The 16,140-nt window shown below is 40.8% G+C and overlaps 1 protein-coding gene across 1 annotated transcript in view; it reads left to right on the top strand.

Moving 5' to 3' along the window:
- The window catches only part of LOC128703878 (uncharacterized), a gene marked incomplete in the record, with an annotated part of 119,478 nt that extends 109,145 nt beyond the window's left edge, over positions 1 to 10,333 (top strand). The window contains 1 exon segment of the mRNA XM_070104936.1: positions 553 to 10,333. Within this exon segment, the coding sequence (XP_069961037.1) occupies positions 553 to 3,327 (2,775 nt within the window).
- Positions 10,334 to 16,140: the final 5,807 nt, after the last annotated feature.

Genomic DNA, 16,140 nt, shown 5'->3' with positions numbered 1-16,140 from the left:
TTTGTGATATTGAGCAAATGCATGTATAATTTTTACATATGTATTTATGATGCTACTTTCATGCATTTTGTTGCTATTTTTTAACCGTGTTCTGATTTAACACTTGGACAATCCCTCAGTTAATCCATTAAATCGAGAGTTTACTGTATCTCTTTAAATATTACTCTGAGCTAGTTTATGCTGACATTACAAACTGAAGGAAAAATTAGATGTGGATGTGGAAAATTCATGGAACACATTTGATGAAAATCCTATGGATGGGTTGTCCATCTAAGTGTCATATGCCAAATCAAAAGAAAGTGTGGCACTTGGCCAGAGAAATATAATATAATTTTGCATTATAATTTTTTCTCAGATTTATAGAATAGTTTTTTTTTTCATGCAATCATGTGGTACTTGTTTGGTAAGCTTATATTTTTTAGGCAAATGTCCATCAAAATTTTGTGTATACGAAGTTTCAAAATATATCTGTTTATTTTACATGTTGTGTTGGGTTTGCTTTATGCAATTTTTGCTTTATGCAATTAACAATAATGCAATTGTTATTGTCAGGCTGAGTCATCACCTGGCCGTGGTAGCGAGGAAAGCCGTCGAGAGAAACGAGCTTACCAACGTACCATGACACCTTCCAGCCTGCGTTCAGCTCTTCAACAGCGCCTCAAGGACAACCTTCAAGCGGTACACTTGGCTGGAACCATCCGTTCATTAGGGGACGAAGCTACCGATCAACTGGATGAGGAGGATGAAGATGAGGAGACAGGATCAAAAGGAGAAAACAAAGAACAAAAATTACTGCCACCTTCGATACCTCGCCATCTCCGTAGACCTTCCCGTGAAGAAGGCAAGTTGGATAAGATAGAAATTGATGCCGAAAACATTGAAACACCACCAGTAACCCGAAGAGCATTCGGGATGAGAAGTTTCCGTTCACCTTCTGACTCTCGGTGGATTAATTCTGGCCAGGAGGAAAGTGAGGATCTTGATGAGCGACGAGTAGGTCGCCGGTTTCGTAACCTAACAAGCGAGGACCATCGTGTTCCCATTAAAGAGAAAAATTTGCCAGATGGAGAAGGCATCAGGCAGCGTCTCCACTCAGGAATAGATAGCTCGGAAAATGAGGGAGCCGGTAGTGAAGTTGAGGAACGGGGAACAGCACGGCGATCTCAGCGTTTCAAGCGTTTGGCTGATCTTGCAAAGGATGGTGATAGTGAGACAGAACAGATGCTTGCTAAGCAGAAAGATCGTCCACCATCTATAGCCGATGATGATGGCCTCGGGGATGGCAATTTTGAACGCTTTTCATCAATTCGTAAAACACTGAGACATAAAAAGTTGCAAGATAAACCCGAGTTGAAACCAAGTGAAGTTCATACAGAAACAGATACCCGGAACGGAAGCCTCAGTGTTCCCCAGGAAAACCCAACCTCTCCAGAGAGTTCTGTAAAAAGTGTTAGAGCATCTCAAGAGCACTGTACTCCTTGTGAAGAGTCCACTGTAGATAAGGTTCATACTAATATTCAGCAGGCAGAGACGAGTGATATAATGCAGGAAAGCTTTGAGGATAAAGATACTCGGCTGAAACGATGGCAGCGTATCAAAGAGACAAAAACAGACAATGAAGATCACGGAGGTAAGTCTCGAGAGGCAGATTCGTGGAAGGATCGTCTTACTCGGCGTTTCCGCTCCAGTGTAGATAAATATGATGTTCACCGGGCCATGGATGACCGCAGTAGCAAGAGTGCGAAGGATGAACTTAAGCCTCCATCGTCAGAAAGACTGTATCGTAAAAATAAGGATAGTGTCGCTCGAGGACTAGAGACTAGAGGCTCTTTTAGAGTCACAAGTGGAACTAGCGATGCAAGAAAAGACCGCAGAGAACGTACACGCAGTGCTATTGATCCTTCTCAAGTCCGCCAAGCTTTGGACAAGGATAAAGAAAAGGATAAGAAGCGATCAGTGTTTGGTGACCCATCTCGGGGAGTCGGGAAGTTATTCTCCAAGCTGGAAAGTAAAGAACCTTCAGGTCTGCGTCGTGGTGAAGCACGGACAAGGTCTCTCTTAGATACACGAACAAGGAATCGCATTCGAGGTACCTCCACAACTAAGGATGTTGATGAAGGATTTGAGGACACTGGTAGCATCAAGTCAGAGACAACGAGCCAGGGAGCATCTTCTACTGGTGATGTACCAGATGCCACATTGGAGAAAACACAAGGGACCTCATCAGTATGTACAAATATTCATAATGATATGAAAATTGAAAGCCAAATTGGAAGTTTTAGGCATCGGCCAGAAGAGCGCAATAGTTTAAGCGCCTCGAAAAGAAATGAGAAGTCAGGTTCCCGCTCCAGTCTTCGATCTTCTCGCTCTTCTTTGACCTCTGCAGCTTCAGTGAATACTGTGCGACCTGCAAAGCCTCCTTCAAAGTCACCCAGTACTGCCAGTGTGATAAGTAATAAATCTGACTCCAGTAGCCGGGCTCGTGGTAAAATTAATGACTACACGTCTGCTCTCAAAAGTTTGACCTTCAAAAGTTTACGAATGAACTGTGGTAATGAGGAGGGTTTCAGGACCACTCAAAGCTCTCCCTGCAGCCCTAAGGGTGAAGAGGGCCAACCTTCATTCCCAGATGACCGCACAAGATCATCAGGTTCTCTTCACAGTTCTGGAGGAGTTACTCCAACTCGCCCACTTTCTCGGGCTGATTCTACACGGTCTACTGGTTCCCTCAGTAAACAATCAAGTGAAGGTTCTCTGATGCGTGGCACCACACAAAATACTAAGTCATCTGCACGCATTATCACTAATAACAACAATCGAACCAAACGTGTCCTTGCTCCTGCTCAGGTTCGCACTCTTACTACAGCTGACAATCGTAATCGAAGTATAAGTGGCTCAAGTGGGTCTCTGCGTAAGTCACCGGGATCCACACCCAATTCTTCAGTTAAAGTAAAACGTGGAGATTCTGGAAGTTCAAAGGAGAATCTATCCCGCTCCAATTCTGGCAACAGTCGGGCTGGCGGCACCTCCCGCTCTACTCCTCGCTCCACCACATCACCATCAAAACCTCTTGCTGAGCGTTCATCCAGTTTCCGTGCTTCACCGCCCAAACCAGAACTAGGATCAAGAAGATCTACCAGCAGTACCTCAAACAAGAGCATCTCTCCAAGGAAAGGAGGAAATCTCCCAGCATTCATGCGTCCTACCACATCATCATCTTCGAAGGTCAGCGCCTCTGATGCACCACCGTCAACAACCCCAATTAAAAAAGTGAAGGTCGTGTCACGTAACATAACACTTGCTACACCTCGTCCGATGGTTAAATAAACACCCTATAGTCTTTAAGTACTATAAGTTCTCTGTGGACAGAGAATATTTTCCCAAACTACAGTGGACCCCCGGTTAACGAACTTTTTTCATTCCAGTAGTATGTTCAGGTGCCAGTACTGACCGAATTTTTTCCCATAAGGAATATTGTGAAGTAGATTAGTCCATTTCAGACCCCCAAACATACACGTACAAACACACTTACATAAATACACTTACATAATTGGTCGCATTCGGAGGTAATCGTTATGCGGGGGTCCACTGTATATCCTGTTAACTGGAATATTTCAGAAATAGACATATGGAACAGTCCTTCATGTGTAAAGTGCTTGCCCATGTGGAAATATTATAAATTTATTATAAATATGAGGCAGGTATTGGAACTGCTGCTCCTCAATACAGGAAGGCCCCTCATATACAGCACCTTCTTTTAGTGTTCCACATTTTTATTGGCTTCAAATTGAGCCATTGTTCATTATGATCCATTCGTTGGTGATTGTCACCAGTGGGTGGAAAAATTGCTCAGTTGAAAGCCAGTGACAACACGGAACACCAAAAATGCCATATTTTATGGAGAACAAGATGCTCCAGTGTCGAGAATGCCTTCCTCAATTCGCTGGATAAATTTACAAGACTTGTTTATGAAAAAATAGTGTCTTTGATGCCATAAAATACAGTAGGTGCATTGTATACAGGGGGCCATCCTGTATAGAGTTGCCTGGACCTGTGAACCTGTGTGCCATGATTGTCTTAGTGTGTGCTTCCCAACACTCCCTCAAGGCTCACTCACCCTCGCTCGCACAGAAAACGTGAAGTGGACCCTATGTTGTACACAAAGCTTTGTATATAGTCAAGCCACGGAACGGGTGAGGTTTGAACCCTGGGCCAGTGAGTCATACAGCTCCAGGCCTTTAGTTGTATGACTCACCTATTCCATTGCTTGTTTGCAGTTGTGTCATTACGATTTCAAGATTCGTTTCATATAGTGTTTTTTTTATGTAAATGCAATCGAAAAACTACATTCAAAATTGAATAGCACATGGAAAGACCTTCATATTGCATGCTATTCAATTTTTTATTTGCTTTTTTGACCACATTTACAAAAATCACAGCCCTTGTGGCTTAGCGCTTCTTTTTGATTATAATAATAATAATAATAATACAAAAATCACACCATATAAAGTTCTATTAAATAGCCTATTGTATTAATTTGTATACAATACTGTATTGCTATTGTGTATGAGATTATTTTTATTATTATTATATTAGGCAAAAGCAGTAAGTTTATTAGGGTCAAAAAACACCTTGGGTATGGGAGGTAATCAGGGTTGATCTGAGAAAGGGTAGAGTAGGTCTGATTCCTTGGATGAAGAGCCCTTTAGCATCAGAGGATCCCCCCTGAAGGGAGCTGTATGTGGGAGATTAACCCGTAAACGGTCCAAACGTATACAGTGGACCCCCGCATAACGATGGCATCACATAGCGATTATTTCGCATACCGCTTACTTTAATCGCAAAAATTTTGCCTCACATACCGCTTAAAAACCCGCTTACCGATTTTCGTCCGAGAAGCGGCCTGAGCCACGCTCACATGTTCCGCCGGTGGCATTGTTTACCAGCCAGCCTCCGCGGTAACATCCAAGCATACAATCGGAATATTTCGTATTATTACAGTGTTTTCGGTGCTTTTTCTGGAAAATAAGTGACCATGGGCCCCAAGAAAGCTTCTAGTGCCAACCCTACAGCAATAAGGGTGAGAATTACAATAGAGATGAAGAAAAAGATCATTGATAAGTATGAAAGTGGAGTGCATGTCTCCGAGCTGGCCAGGTTGTATAATAAACCCCAATCAACCATCGCTACTATTGGTGGTACAGCTGCTGCTGCTGCTGCACTGTCAGCTGCTGCTGCTGCTGTAGCACCGTTGTTGGTGTGGCTTATTGAGAATACCAAGAAACAATTAACCCCAGAGGATTTGCCACCCAGGATAACCCAAAAAAGTCAGTGTCATCGAAGACTGTCTAACTTATTTCCATTGGGGTCCTTAATCTTGTCTCCCAGGATGCAACCCACACAAGTCGACTAACACCCAGGTGAACAGGGAAAAATGCCTGGAACTAGTGCTCATATTGGTGAATTTAAAGCCAGCAAAGGTTGGTTTGAGAGATTTAAGAATCGTAGTGGCATACACAGTGTGATAAGGCCTGTTCTGGAAGAAAATGCCAAACAGGACCTACAGTACTCAGGAGGAAAAGGCACTCCCAGGACACAGTGTCTCATCAGTCATTGCTGCATCTTCAATAAAGGTAAGTGTCATTTATTCTTCATTTAGTAGACTAGTACATGCACAATATATACTGTGCATGTACTACTCTACTATTGTGCATGTATCCTTCTCTTTGTGTGTGGGAAAATGTATATTTCATGTGGTAAAATTTTTTTTTTTCATACTTTTGGGTGTCTTGCACGAATTAATTTTATTTCCATTATTTCTTATGGGGAAAATTCATTCACATAACGATTATTTCGCATAACAATTACCCCTCTTGCACGGATTAAAATCGTTAACCGGGGGTCCACTGTATATACGTTTTTTCAACATTTCAAAGTATGTAAAAAAAGTAGATTTTTTTTTGTTTTTTTTTTTACATTTGAAAATGTGTAAAAAACTTCGATCTACTTTTTTTTTTGTTATAATTGAAAATATGTAAACAAACGTAGATCTACTTTTGTAGCACAACACATGTGAACGTAGATCTGCTTGGACCGTTTACGGGTTAATAGAAGTGCCAACTTAGACCTCATTTTTTTTCCTTTTTGGAAAATATACAAGGAACCAAATACGAACATGCTAACAAACCGTTTTATAAAAGTCCTCTATATAGTGAATTTTTTGCAGATGCAACTGAAAAAGCATATCCTAAATTTACTAGCATATGGAAAGGCCTACATAGTAAATATTTACTATTCATTATACAATACACTTTTTTAATCACATATGCAAAAAATTACACTATACATGTATACAAGAGTTGCATTCCAGTATACCATTTCAAGATATAATTGCCTGTTGAAAGATCAAATAGGTACAGTGGACCCCCACATAATGATATTATTTCAGTCCAGAAGTCTGTTTGGGTGCCTTTATAGACCGAATTTGTTCCCATAAGAGATATTGTGAATTAGATTACTCCGTTTCAGACCCCCAAAAATACACCTACAAAAGCACTTACAAAAATACACTTACATAATTGGTCGAGTTGGGAGCTGAGCATTATGCGGGGGTCCACTGTATTTGTATTTTTCGTAAATCTAAAGCGGGTGATAATTAGGCCATTTTGCTGTAATTACTATTGTAACTGTCAATAAGTGATTCATTTGTGTAATTATATACGTATTAGCTTAATTTAGAAAGAAGTGTACGAAAATCTGTTCGTGCATTCTGTATTTTTTATAAATTTATAATCATGATATCTCTTGCCAGCAGTGACGTTGTGTTTTTCATAATGAAAAATTGGTTTTGTGTTCAGATTCCACACAACTTATTTTAAAGAATTTTAGCCGTAGAATATGTCAACACTGCACAGTGTGAGCATTGTACTCTCACACGTCCCAGTCTGTGATGCCCTACTGTGAATTAAGTCAATACTAGCTCATTATACAATGATGCTGAGTCTGGGAATGACAGGAGGGCCCTGTTTGTACAGCTCTTAGGTTCCCGACCCCACGTGATATGCGAAAATTGCTGGTAGATGAAAAAGTGTGTGTTTTTCAATATTGAATGCATCTAAAATGCCTGATAATGTGTTAACACTCTCATATATTAAGTGCTCAGTACAGCTAGGCATAAAAAAACAAGATAAAAGTAAAATCGATACACATACAATACCTACTTAACCCATAAATGGTCCAAACGTATATATACGTTTTTTCAACATTTGACAGTATGTAAAAAAAGTAGATCTTCTTTTTGTTTTTTTACATTTGAAAATGTGTAAAAAAAACTTTGATCTACTTCTGTAGCACTACACATGTGAACGTAGATCTGCTTGGACTGTTTACGGGTTAAAATATGGCGCCGGTCGCCCTTCACTCATGCAGCTGTTGTGCAAAAATGGCAGAAAAGGGGTAAAAGCGCCAAACATAATGAATGTGGCTGAATTGAAAACCAATGACAACAGGAACATCGAAAAAAGAGAGCTGGGTATGTGGGACCCTCCTGTACTATCATTAACAGAAGAAGCAACCTTAGCATCATTAACCTGTCTCAATTTGGACTTCATTTATTACCATAATTAGTATCCTAAGGTTTTACTCAGTTTATATTGGCTGTCTGCGCCTGGCCATTTAGGCGATTGTACGAACTGTGTTATTTAAATGAGTTACTGTGCCTTGTCCAAGTTAATGTACAGTTATAATGTTAATTTATCGGACTAATGGCTTGCTTTATAGTGTTTGTCGCTGCTGCTGCTGCTGTTCAGTGCCACAATGTCTCTGTTTGCTCTAACATTGTTGTGTATAGGATTCAGCTTTAAAATGAATCGTAGTTTTATACAGTCAGCGCTCTTGTAAAGCTCTTCCACGTGGTGCCGTTATCTGTAAAAGCGATTTAAAAAACAAATACAAAATTGAATAGTGCCTGGAAAAGGCTTTGTAGTACACACACATTCCAATTTTGGATTCACATGTATAGCCGCATTTACACACCAAAAAATAACAGAGCTTTATACAAGATCTTACTGCTTTATAATTTAAGCTACGTAATATTTGTGCTTGCAGTGTCTTCTTGTGTTTAATCTCCACTTAGTGTATAAAATATTCTGTACATAGACCTAATGCATCAGATATACCATGAACACATTCACTGTCATGGATGTTTCTCTCCAAATATATTTAAAAAAAATATCTTAAAATCAGAACACCTACCGAGCCAAGTAGGTTACCAAATGTAGTTTTATCCAATCTGTTTATCATAAGTGCAACTAATGTGACATTTTCTTATGGCAACGTTTCACTCTCCAGGAGCTTTATCAAGCTCCTGGAGAGCGAAACGTTGCCATAAGAAAATGTCACATTAGTTGCACTTGTGTCCTTTTACTTTACATATTGTCGGTAATTCTACCAACTTTATTACAATCTGTTTATCACTACTGGAATTGAGTATTACAATAACACCCATATAAGGCTCTTCAAAAATGCGATTTCTTGTAAATTTGATTGAAGAAATTGCATTGGAAGTTGAATAACTCATACTGTGAAGGCCTTTCCACACGATATTCAATTTTGGACACCATGAACATTCTTTATAAGAGAGCCTATTACATGTACAGCATATATAATTTACTATAGCTTTCACATGTATTTTCAGAATAATCTGTAGGTAAGTTATGATTTCATGAAGGTGCTCGTATCCTGCATGAAGAGTCAGGCATAAATGTTAAACTATTAAGAATGCAGTGTGGCATACCCAGACCTCAGTCATATGTCCTGACTGAAAGGGTTGTACTTAGATGTTTGTCTTTGTAAGTATTCTGTCCATATGTACCATGTTATATATACATATGTACCATGTTATATACATATACATGTATACACTTTTTTGAGACAATTTCCAGTCTTAAAATGCATATATTACCACTTACAAAAAGCAGCAGCTGACCTTACTTGTAAAATATTGACTACTACAGGCCACACATAGATAATTCCATTTTAATCCTACTGAGAAGTTTACTCTTTCATATAACAGATTTGCAATGTGTACAAATCGGAACGGGTGAGGTTTGAATCCATGAGTTCTGAAACTCCAGGCCAGTGCGTTAACCACTGGCCAGCTGGTTCTAATAAGATTTGTCCAGCTAGGTATATTTCTGTACACCATACGGAGGTTAGCATGGGCCACCACTGTGACCACAAATGCACCCGCTCTGTGATTTATTTGCAGTCGTGTTAGTACAATTTCGTGAGCCCAGCTTGTTCAGTAAATTCTTCTATGAAGCTCCTCCATGTGGCGTGATTTTTGGTGAATCCGATTGACAAGTGCATCCAAGATTAAATATTCCTTATTATGAAGGTCTTTCCACATGCTATTCAATTTTTAATGTACTACTTCAATCTCATTTACCCAAAAAAATGATACTATGTAGAGGAGCTTTTGAAGATAGTTGATTAAAATTAATGTCAGTGAAGGATAGCCAGTGTTGGGATGATAAGATAAAATCTGTCTTATCAGACACAAAGACTGGTTAACGATCTTTATTATTAGCCTTTCCTGATCATCTTCAACGTAAGATTTGTAGGATCTTGCATTGCTGATGATCATGGAGGGCAGTGACATCTCATGAGAGAGAGAGTCAGAGGTCGTGGATATGGCAGATTCCTGAGGTCGTGGATATGGCAGATTCCTGAGGTCGTGGATATGGCAGATTCCTGATCATTTTCAACATAAGAGTTTCAGTCTTACATTGCTGTGAAGGAGTCAGAGGTCCTGGATATGACAGAGTCTAAATCAAATTCCTGTGCTGCAGCTGAAAAGTTTTTTGGTATTTTCCTCTTTACTGACAGATTAAGAATCGATTAGTGCAGCGTGTCACTAATCTATAAAAAATTTGTTGCAGATGTACAGCAGTCATCAGCATTTCCTCAAAAAACTTTGCATCAGTTTTATTGAATAAATATTTATTAACAGTAGGGGCTGCGGGGTTTTCCCTCTGCTCTGTCTCATAATTCTCATATATACACTATGAATATACTTTGTAAAAATATATTCGCTACTGGATATATTTGATGCTTTGTTTTTAATCTGCAAAGTTATATAGTCAGGTTATAATACTTTTGTATTTATTTTGCTAAATACTAATGTTATTTAACTTTAGTGATTAAGCTGAATAATCTTTTTTATTATATACAGCGTCAAAGATAATGTAACTATATAAATTTTTAGAATACAATAAACTATCATTATGACAATGTATAATTTTATTTTTTAAACATTAAATGTTTACTTTCAGCCTTCTTTATTTATACACCAGCGCTCTCTCAATGAGCATTCGTTGTGGGGATTTTTTAATCCCTATACAGTGGTACCTCGGGATACGAACTTAATTTGTTTCAGAAGGCTGTTCGAGTGCCAATACCGAACGAATTTGTTCCCATAAGGAATAATGTAAATTAGATTAATTCATTTCAGACCCCCAAAAATACTTACAAAAAGCCATTACATAAATACAATTACATAATTGTTTGCGTTTTGAGCTGTTCGTATCCCGAAGTACCACTGTATATAAGAATATTCTTGAGATAGTGTAGTAACCCTCAACTCTTGTCTAATGAATCTGTTTGTTATTCCTCTCGTTGCCAGGTTGGGGAGAAGGAGAGTCAGTGACTTTCCCCACTGCCTTGAGAGGTGAGATTTGTGCCAGCAGTGTGCAATGCACCATATCCACTATGCCTGCTTCAGTGACACTGGTATTAGAAAATGAGGCATATTTGTCATTGAATCTTATAACTTTGATGAGTTTTATGAATGTGATGGTAAATGGCGTTCTGATGTATCTCGACTCAACTCGAATATGACCAGAGCTGCAGTAAGATGAGGAGGTAGAAGGATGGAAATACATGTACTGAAAAAGGATGGGAGGATGGAGGAGGGGAGGGTAAGAAAGGTAAGTGGCTCAACCACTTTGGCACAAGTGGTACTGAAGTACCACAGGCGTCAATGGTGATGTGAGAGGGTGGCCAAAATCAGCAGTGAGCATCTGACGAGGCGAGTGAGGTCATATAACAGGAGGCAGGCTGGAGACGGCAGGAAGAGCAGGGAAGGCAGCTGTAGTAGGGCCGACTGGATCTTCTGCTAGGCAGTGAATAGTCGTAAGCTAGTTATGCAACTGAGCCATTGGAGAGATTGTTGAACTTCATTCTTGTGAGATGGCACACTCTGAATGGGATTGTTGGATTCGGTCCTGGATTGTGGAGGTTGTAGAGTATTTCGTCTAGCTCAATGGGTGGTTCTTCGTCCCAGGTGAACTTGACAGTCCCCTCCTGGAGCCTTTGGCTGAGTTCCTGGAGAAACATTGCATTATTGTGTGCTTTTGTAGTGTAGAACTAGACACCTGGCATGTTGAGGAAGGCTGGCTTGGTCATAGAGGTGGGTGAGGTTGGTGATTGGTTGGTGGTGGAAGGTGGAGGTGGTCTCTCATTGGTGGGAGTTGGTGGAGACTCAACATGCAGCGAGGCCTCTGATTGGTGTGTGACAGTGGTGGTGGCTTGAGGCAGAGGTGGTCTCTCATTGGTGGATTCCGAAGTAGAGCAGGTGGCATCTGCAGATAACATATCTTGCAAGTCATCTGGTGCCTCGAAGCTGACGATTTTCAGAATTACTTTCAAAATATCAGCTTAAGGAGCACTAGCTGAAGGCAAGAATTTCATTCATAGATGTGTTGAAAGAACCCGGGTGTTCTGTATTTTGCATGTGTGCATACATCATGCATTAATAAAATTTTGTCGAGATATCGTTTGGTAGAGGAGAGGCGGTGGGTGGTGGAGGCTGCTGAGTGGTTTGTAGAATCTTGCTGGTTGTACACTGAAGCTTGGCTATTGCAGCATAAGTAGGAGAGTTTCCCGTTGTCTTCTTAAGGTCTTCCTTTAGCTTCTTTGAAAGGATCTCCTTACGAACAGGACATTTGGCTGCCAGGGTATGGTGGTCACTCTTACAGTTGATGCAGATGGGAGCAGCAGTAGAGGTGCATGAACGAAAGTCGTGACCTGCAGACCCACAAGTGAAACAGATCGTTTTGTTCTTCACATGACAGTCGGTAGTTGAATGACTGTAGGAGTAGCATGTCCAACAAGGTGTTATATGGCTGAAGTGTTCTGGCTCAATTTGTCGAGGATTGATGAAGTAGTAGGAGATGGCCAGGCCATCAGAGAGCGCTCTGGTTGCCATGTGGATGCCAAGAAACGTGATCTTGAGCATTGAGGAGGCGTTGGGGATCTTCACAACAGAGTCAATCTTGGCCCAGGTGTTTAGGTCTTCAAGTGATGACTTGATATCCTCGGTAGACATGGTTGTGATGTGCCTATCAAGGCGTTACATGAAGACAGGCCGTTTAGCTAGCATGTAAGGCGAGGTGGAGATGGTAAAGCATACACAGCACATGGTGCTGTGTATGCACCATGTGTATGCACCATGTGCTGTGTATGCTCCGAACTTTATCCTGCCTGGTAAATTAGCTAGTAACTAGGTGTTAACAAGGACATTATACAAGTGTACACCTGGGTGTGTTTCTGACAGGTAGCTGCCAAGGAAGTAGTCACCATTATCTTGACCGAGCTTGCATCAAGGCTGCCAGACTCTAGGTAATTAAGCTGATATTAACAAGAGTCAGTTGAGTATATATACAATTAACCATGTTCGCCATCATCGGAGTCCAGTCCTTGGACCAATTATGTACCTCTGTAATCTTTTGACTACCGCCCACAGGATGGGTATGGGGTGCATAAACATATTAAACTAACTAACTAAACTAACGCCATCATTCACCCATTCACTGTCTTGCAAGAAGTGTACTGACAACACAGTTGAGATACCCTTCCAATCTGCAACATTCTCATCCCTCCAAGACTCGAGTCAGGCTTACCAGATTTCCATTCCCCAGATGCTGTATGACCCCTACAGATTAAGCATCTCTCCTCCATAAATGCAACAAAAATTATCTGGATTCTAAGTGACTTTGATGCTATTCACTGACCTCAACACAACCAGAGAACCTCAGAAACCAGCTGCATGATCCTTGTTGATTTACTAATTTAGTTGATTTTAATAATCAGAACCCAGAATGACTTTTGGATAATCACTTATTATGCAAGTTCAGTATTAGTGAAAATCTGCTCCCTTCAATACTAAATCCTGCATAACCTTGACTTTTGAGTCGACTGTTTATGGACTGTCTAAGCATGAAAGGGCACAATTGCATTCAAGAACCCCAATGGAAATACGTCATTTTGTCTAACATTTTTGGGTTTCCCAGGTAATCTACACACATACTGCTCTGTATGACTTTTTTATGTAACTATGTGTACCAGTACCTGAATAAACTTACAACTGTTGACATAGTGAGTTCATCCCTGATCGTTAGTTAAATATCTTTATTATGCACCCCGTACCCATCCTGTGGGCAGTAGTAACCACATACCCATCCTGTGGGCGGTAATCACCACATACCCATCCTGTGGGTGGTAGTCAAAAGATTACAAAGGTACATAATGGGTCCAGGGACTGGACCACAAAGTTATGATAGCTGAACTAGTTACAAAGGTAATGAACTCCAGGTAGATCTGGTCACAATCATGGCAAGTTACACAGGTAATGAATCAGCTTCACTCCTATACATGGTTACAGTCATGGACAAATTACAAACTAATGAACCACTGATACGTCCACACCTGGTCACAATTGTAATGATCGTACACTAAGAAAGACAAAACCCAGAACCATTAACTAAAGGTCGATCAACTGCTCCTGGGGAGGATGGTATACCTGGAGTTTACCTGGAGAGAGTTCTGGGGGTCAACGCCCCCACGGCCCGGTCTGTGATCAGGCCTCCTGGTGGATCAGAGCCTGATCAACCAGGCTGTTACTGCTGGCTGCACGCAAACCCACGTATGAGCCACAGCCCGGCTGGTCAGGTACCGACTTTAGGTGCTTGTCCAGTGCCAGCTTGAAGACTGCCAGGGGTCTATTGGTAATCCCCCTTATGTATGCTGGGAGGCAGTTGAACAGTCTCGGGCCCCTGACACTTATTGTATGGTCTCTTAACGTGCTAGTGACACCCCTGCTTTTCATTGAGGGGATGTTGCATCGTCTGCCAAGTCTTTTACTTTCGTTGTGAGTGATTTTCGTGTGCAAGTTCGGTACTAGTCCCTCTAGGATTTTCCAGGTGTATATAATCATGTATCTCTCCCGCCTGCATTCCAGGGAATACAGGTTCAGGAACCTCAAACACTCCCAGTAATTGAGGTGTTTTATCTCCGTTATGCGCGCCGTGAAGGTTCTCTGTACATTTTCTAGGTCAGCAATTTCACCTGCCTTGAAAGGTGCTGTTTAGTGTGCAGCAATATTCCAGCCTAGATAGAACAAGTGACCTGAAGAGTGTCATCATGGGCTTGGCCTCCCTAGTTTTGAAGGTTCTCATTATCCATCCTGTCATTTTTCTAGCAGATGCGATTGATACAATGTTATGGTCCTTGAAGGTGAGATCCTCCGACATGATCACTCCCAGGTCTTTGACGTTGGTTTTTCGTTCTATTTTGTGGCCAGAATTAGTTTTGTACTCTGATGAAGTTTTAATTTCCTCGTGTTTACCATATCTGAGCAATTGAAATTTCTCATCGTTGAACTTCATATTGTTTTCTGCAGCCCACTGAAAGATTTGGTTGATGTCCGCCTGGAGCCTTGCAGTGTCTGCAAAGGAAGGCAGTGTCTGCAATGGAAGACACTGTCATGCAGATTCGGGTGTCATCTGCAAAGGAAGACACGGTGCTGTGGCTGTCATCCATGTCTGTGTCAGATATGAGGATGATATTCTCAAAACTTTAAGGCACGTGCCTGACAACCCTTTGTTGGCACTGTATAATCTCAGTTACATTAAGGGCGTTCTTCCTACTTCCTGGACCAATAGTCTCATTGTGCCTATCCCTAAGCCCCAACAGCCTGATACATTTAGGCCGATCTCCTTAACTAGTTGTCTTTGTAAAACTTTTGAAAGAATGATGCTTAACAGACTGTACTACAGAATCAGACACCAACTTTTCCCCTACCTCTATGGGTTCATGAAAGGTAAAAGTGTGCAGAACTGTATTTCCACCTTTCTCACTGCACACACCTCTACTAGTTTTACCACTTTTCTTGGTCTAAAATCTGCATTTGATATTGCGAACAGAACCGTTATACTACATGAACTAGCCAAAATGAATATTGGTGGTAGCTTACAAGTACTGACTGATGTTGTAGTGGCCAGGCTTAGGCTTGGTTACAAGTACTAACTGATGTTGTAGTGGCAAGGCTTAGGCTTGGTTACAAGTACTAACTGATGTTGTAGTGGCAAGGCTTAGGCTTGGTTACAAGTACTGACTGATGTTGTAGTGGCCAGGTTTAGGCTTGGTTACAAGTACTGACTGATGTTGTAGTGGCCAGGTTTAGGCTTGGTTACAAGTACTGACTGATGTTGTAGTGGCCAGGCTTAGGCTTGGTTACAAGTACTGACTGATGTTGTAGTGGCCAGGCTTAGGCTTGGTTACAAGTACTTCTGGCAGTTTAGGAGACACACAGATGATAATCAAAGCAAATAGAAAGTATGTAACCAGTCCTGTGGTCACTGTCTTGAACACTATGTGCTTAATTGTCCACTTATTGAGGAATACAGAGACAGACAGTATAATAACCTATGTGACATGTCAAGATATCTTATTAAGGAAAATAAGATACCAGATATGCTAACCAAATTTCCTAAATTTACTTGTAACAGATAAGTGTACTGTAGATATAAATCCAGATGTACACCTGTTAACCCTTTTGGGGTCTCGTTCATGGGCCTTTTGTGTATCCATATTCTCTTGCGCTACCGTCCACAGGATGGATGTTACCTGCACAATAAATTAGCCACTTCAGTGGCAAAATCTAAATCTAACGAAAATCTTTCATACATACCAAAAGGCAATATACATTTTTTTCAATGCGCCCAACAGATATCAAACCATATACAAATGAGAGTTTTAAAAGGGGAATAATTCCCGAGTCAAAGGGCTTGTTTTAACTAC

This window comes from Cherax quadricarinatus, chromosome 95 (genome assembly GCF_038502225.1).
Source record: "Cherax quadricarinatus isolate ZL_2023a chromosome 95, ASM3850222v1, whole genome shotgun sequence".
Classification (NCBI taxonomy): Eukaryota; Metazoa; Arthropoda; class Malacostraca; order Decapoda; family Parastacidae; genus Cherax; species Cherax quadricarinatus.
Note: the sequence above shows the minus strand (reverse complement) of the source record. Positions and strands in the feature narration are given on the sequence as shown.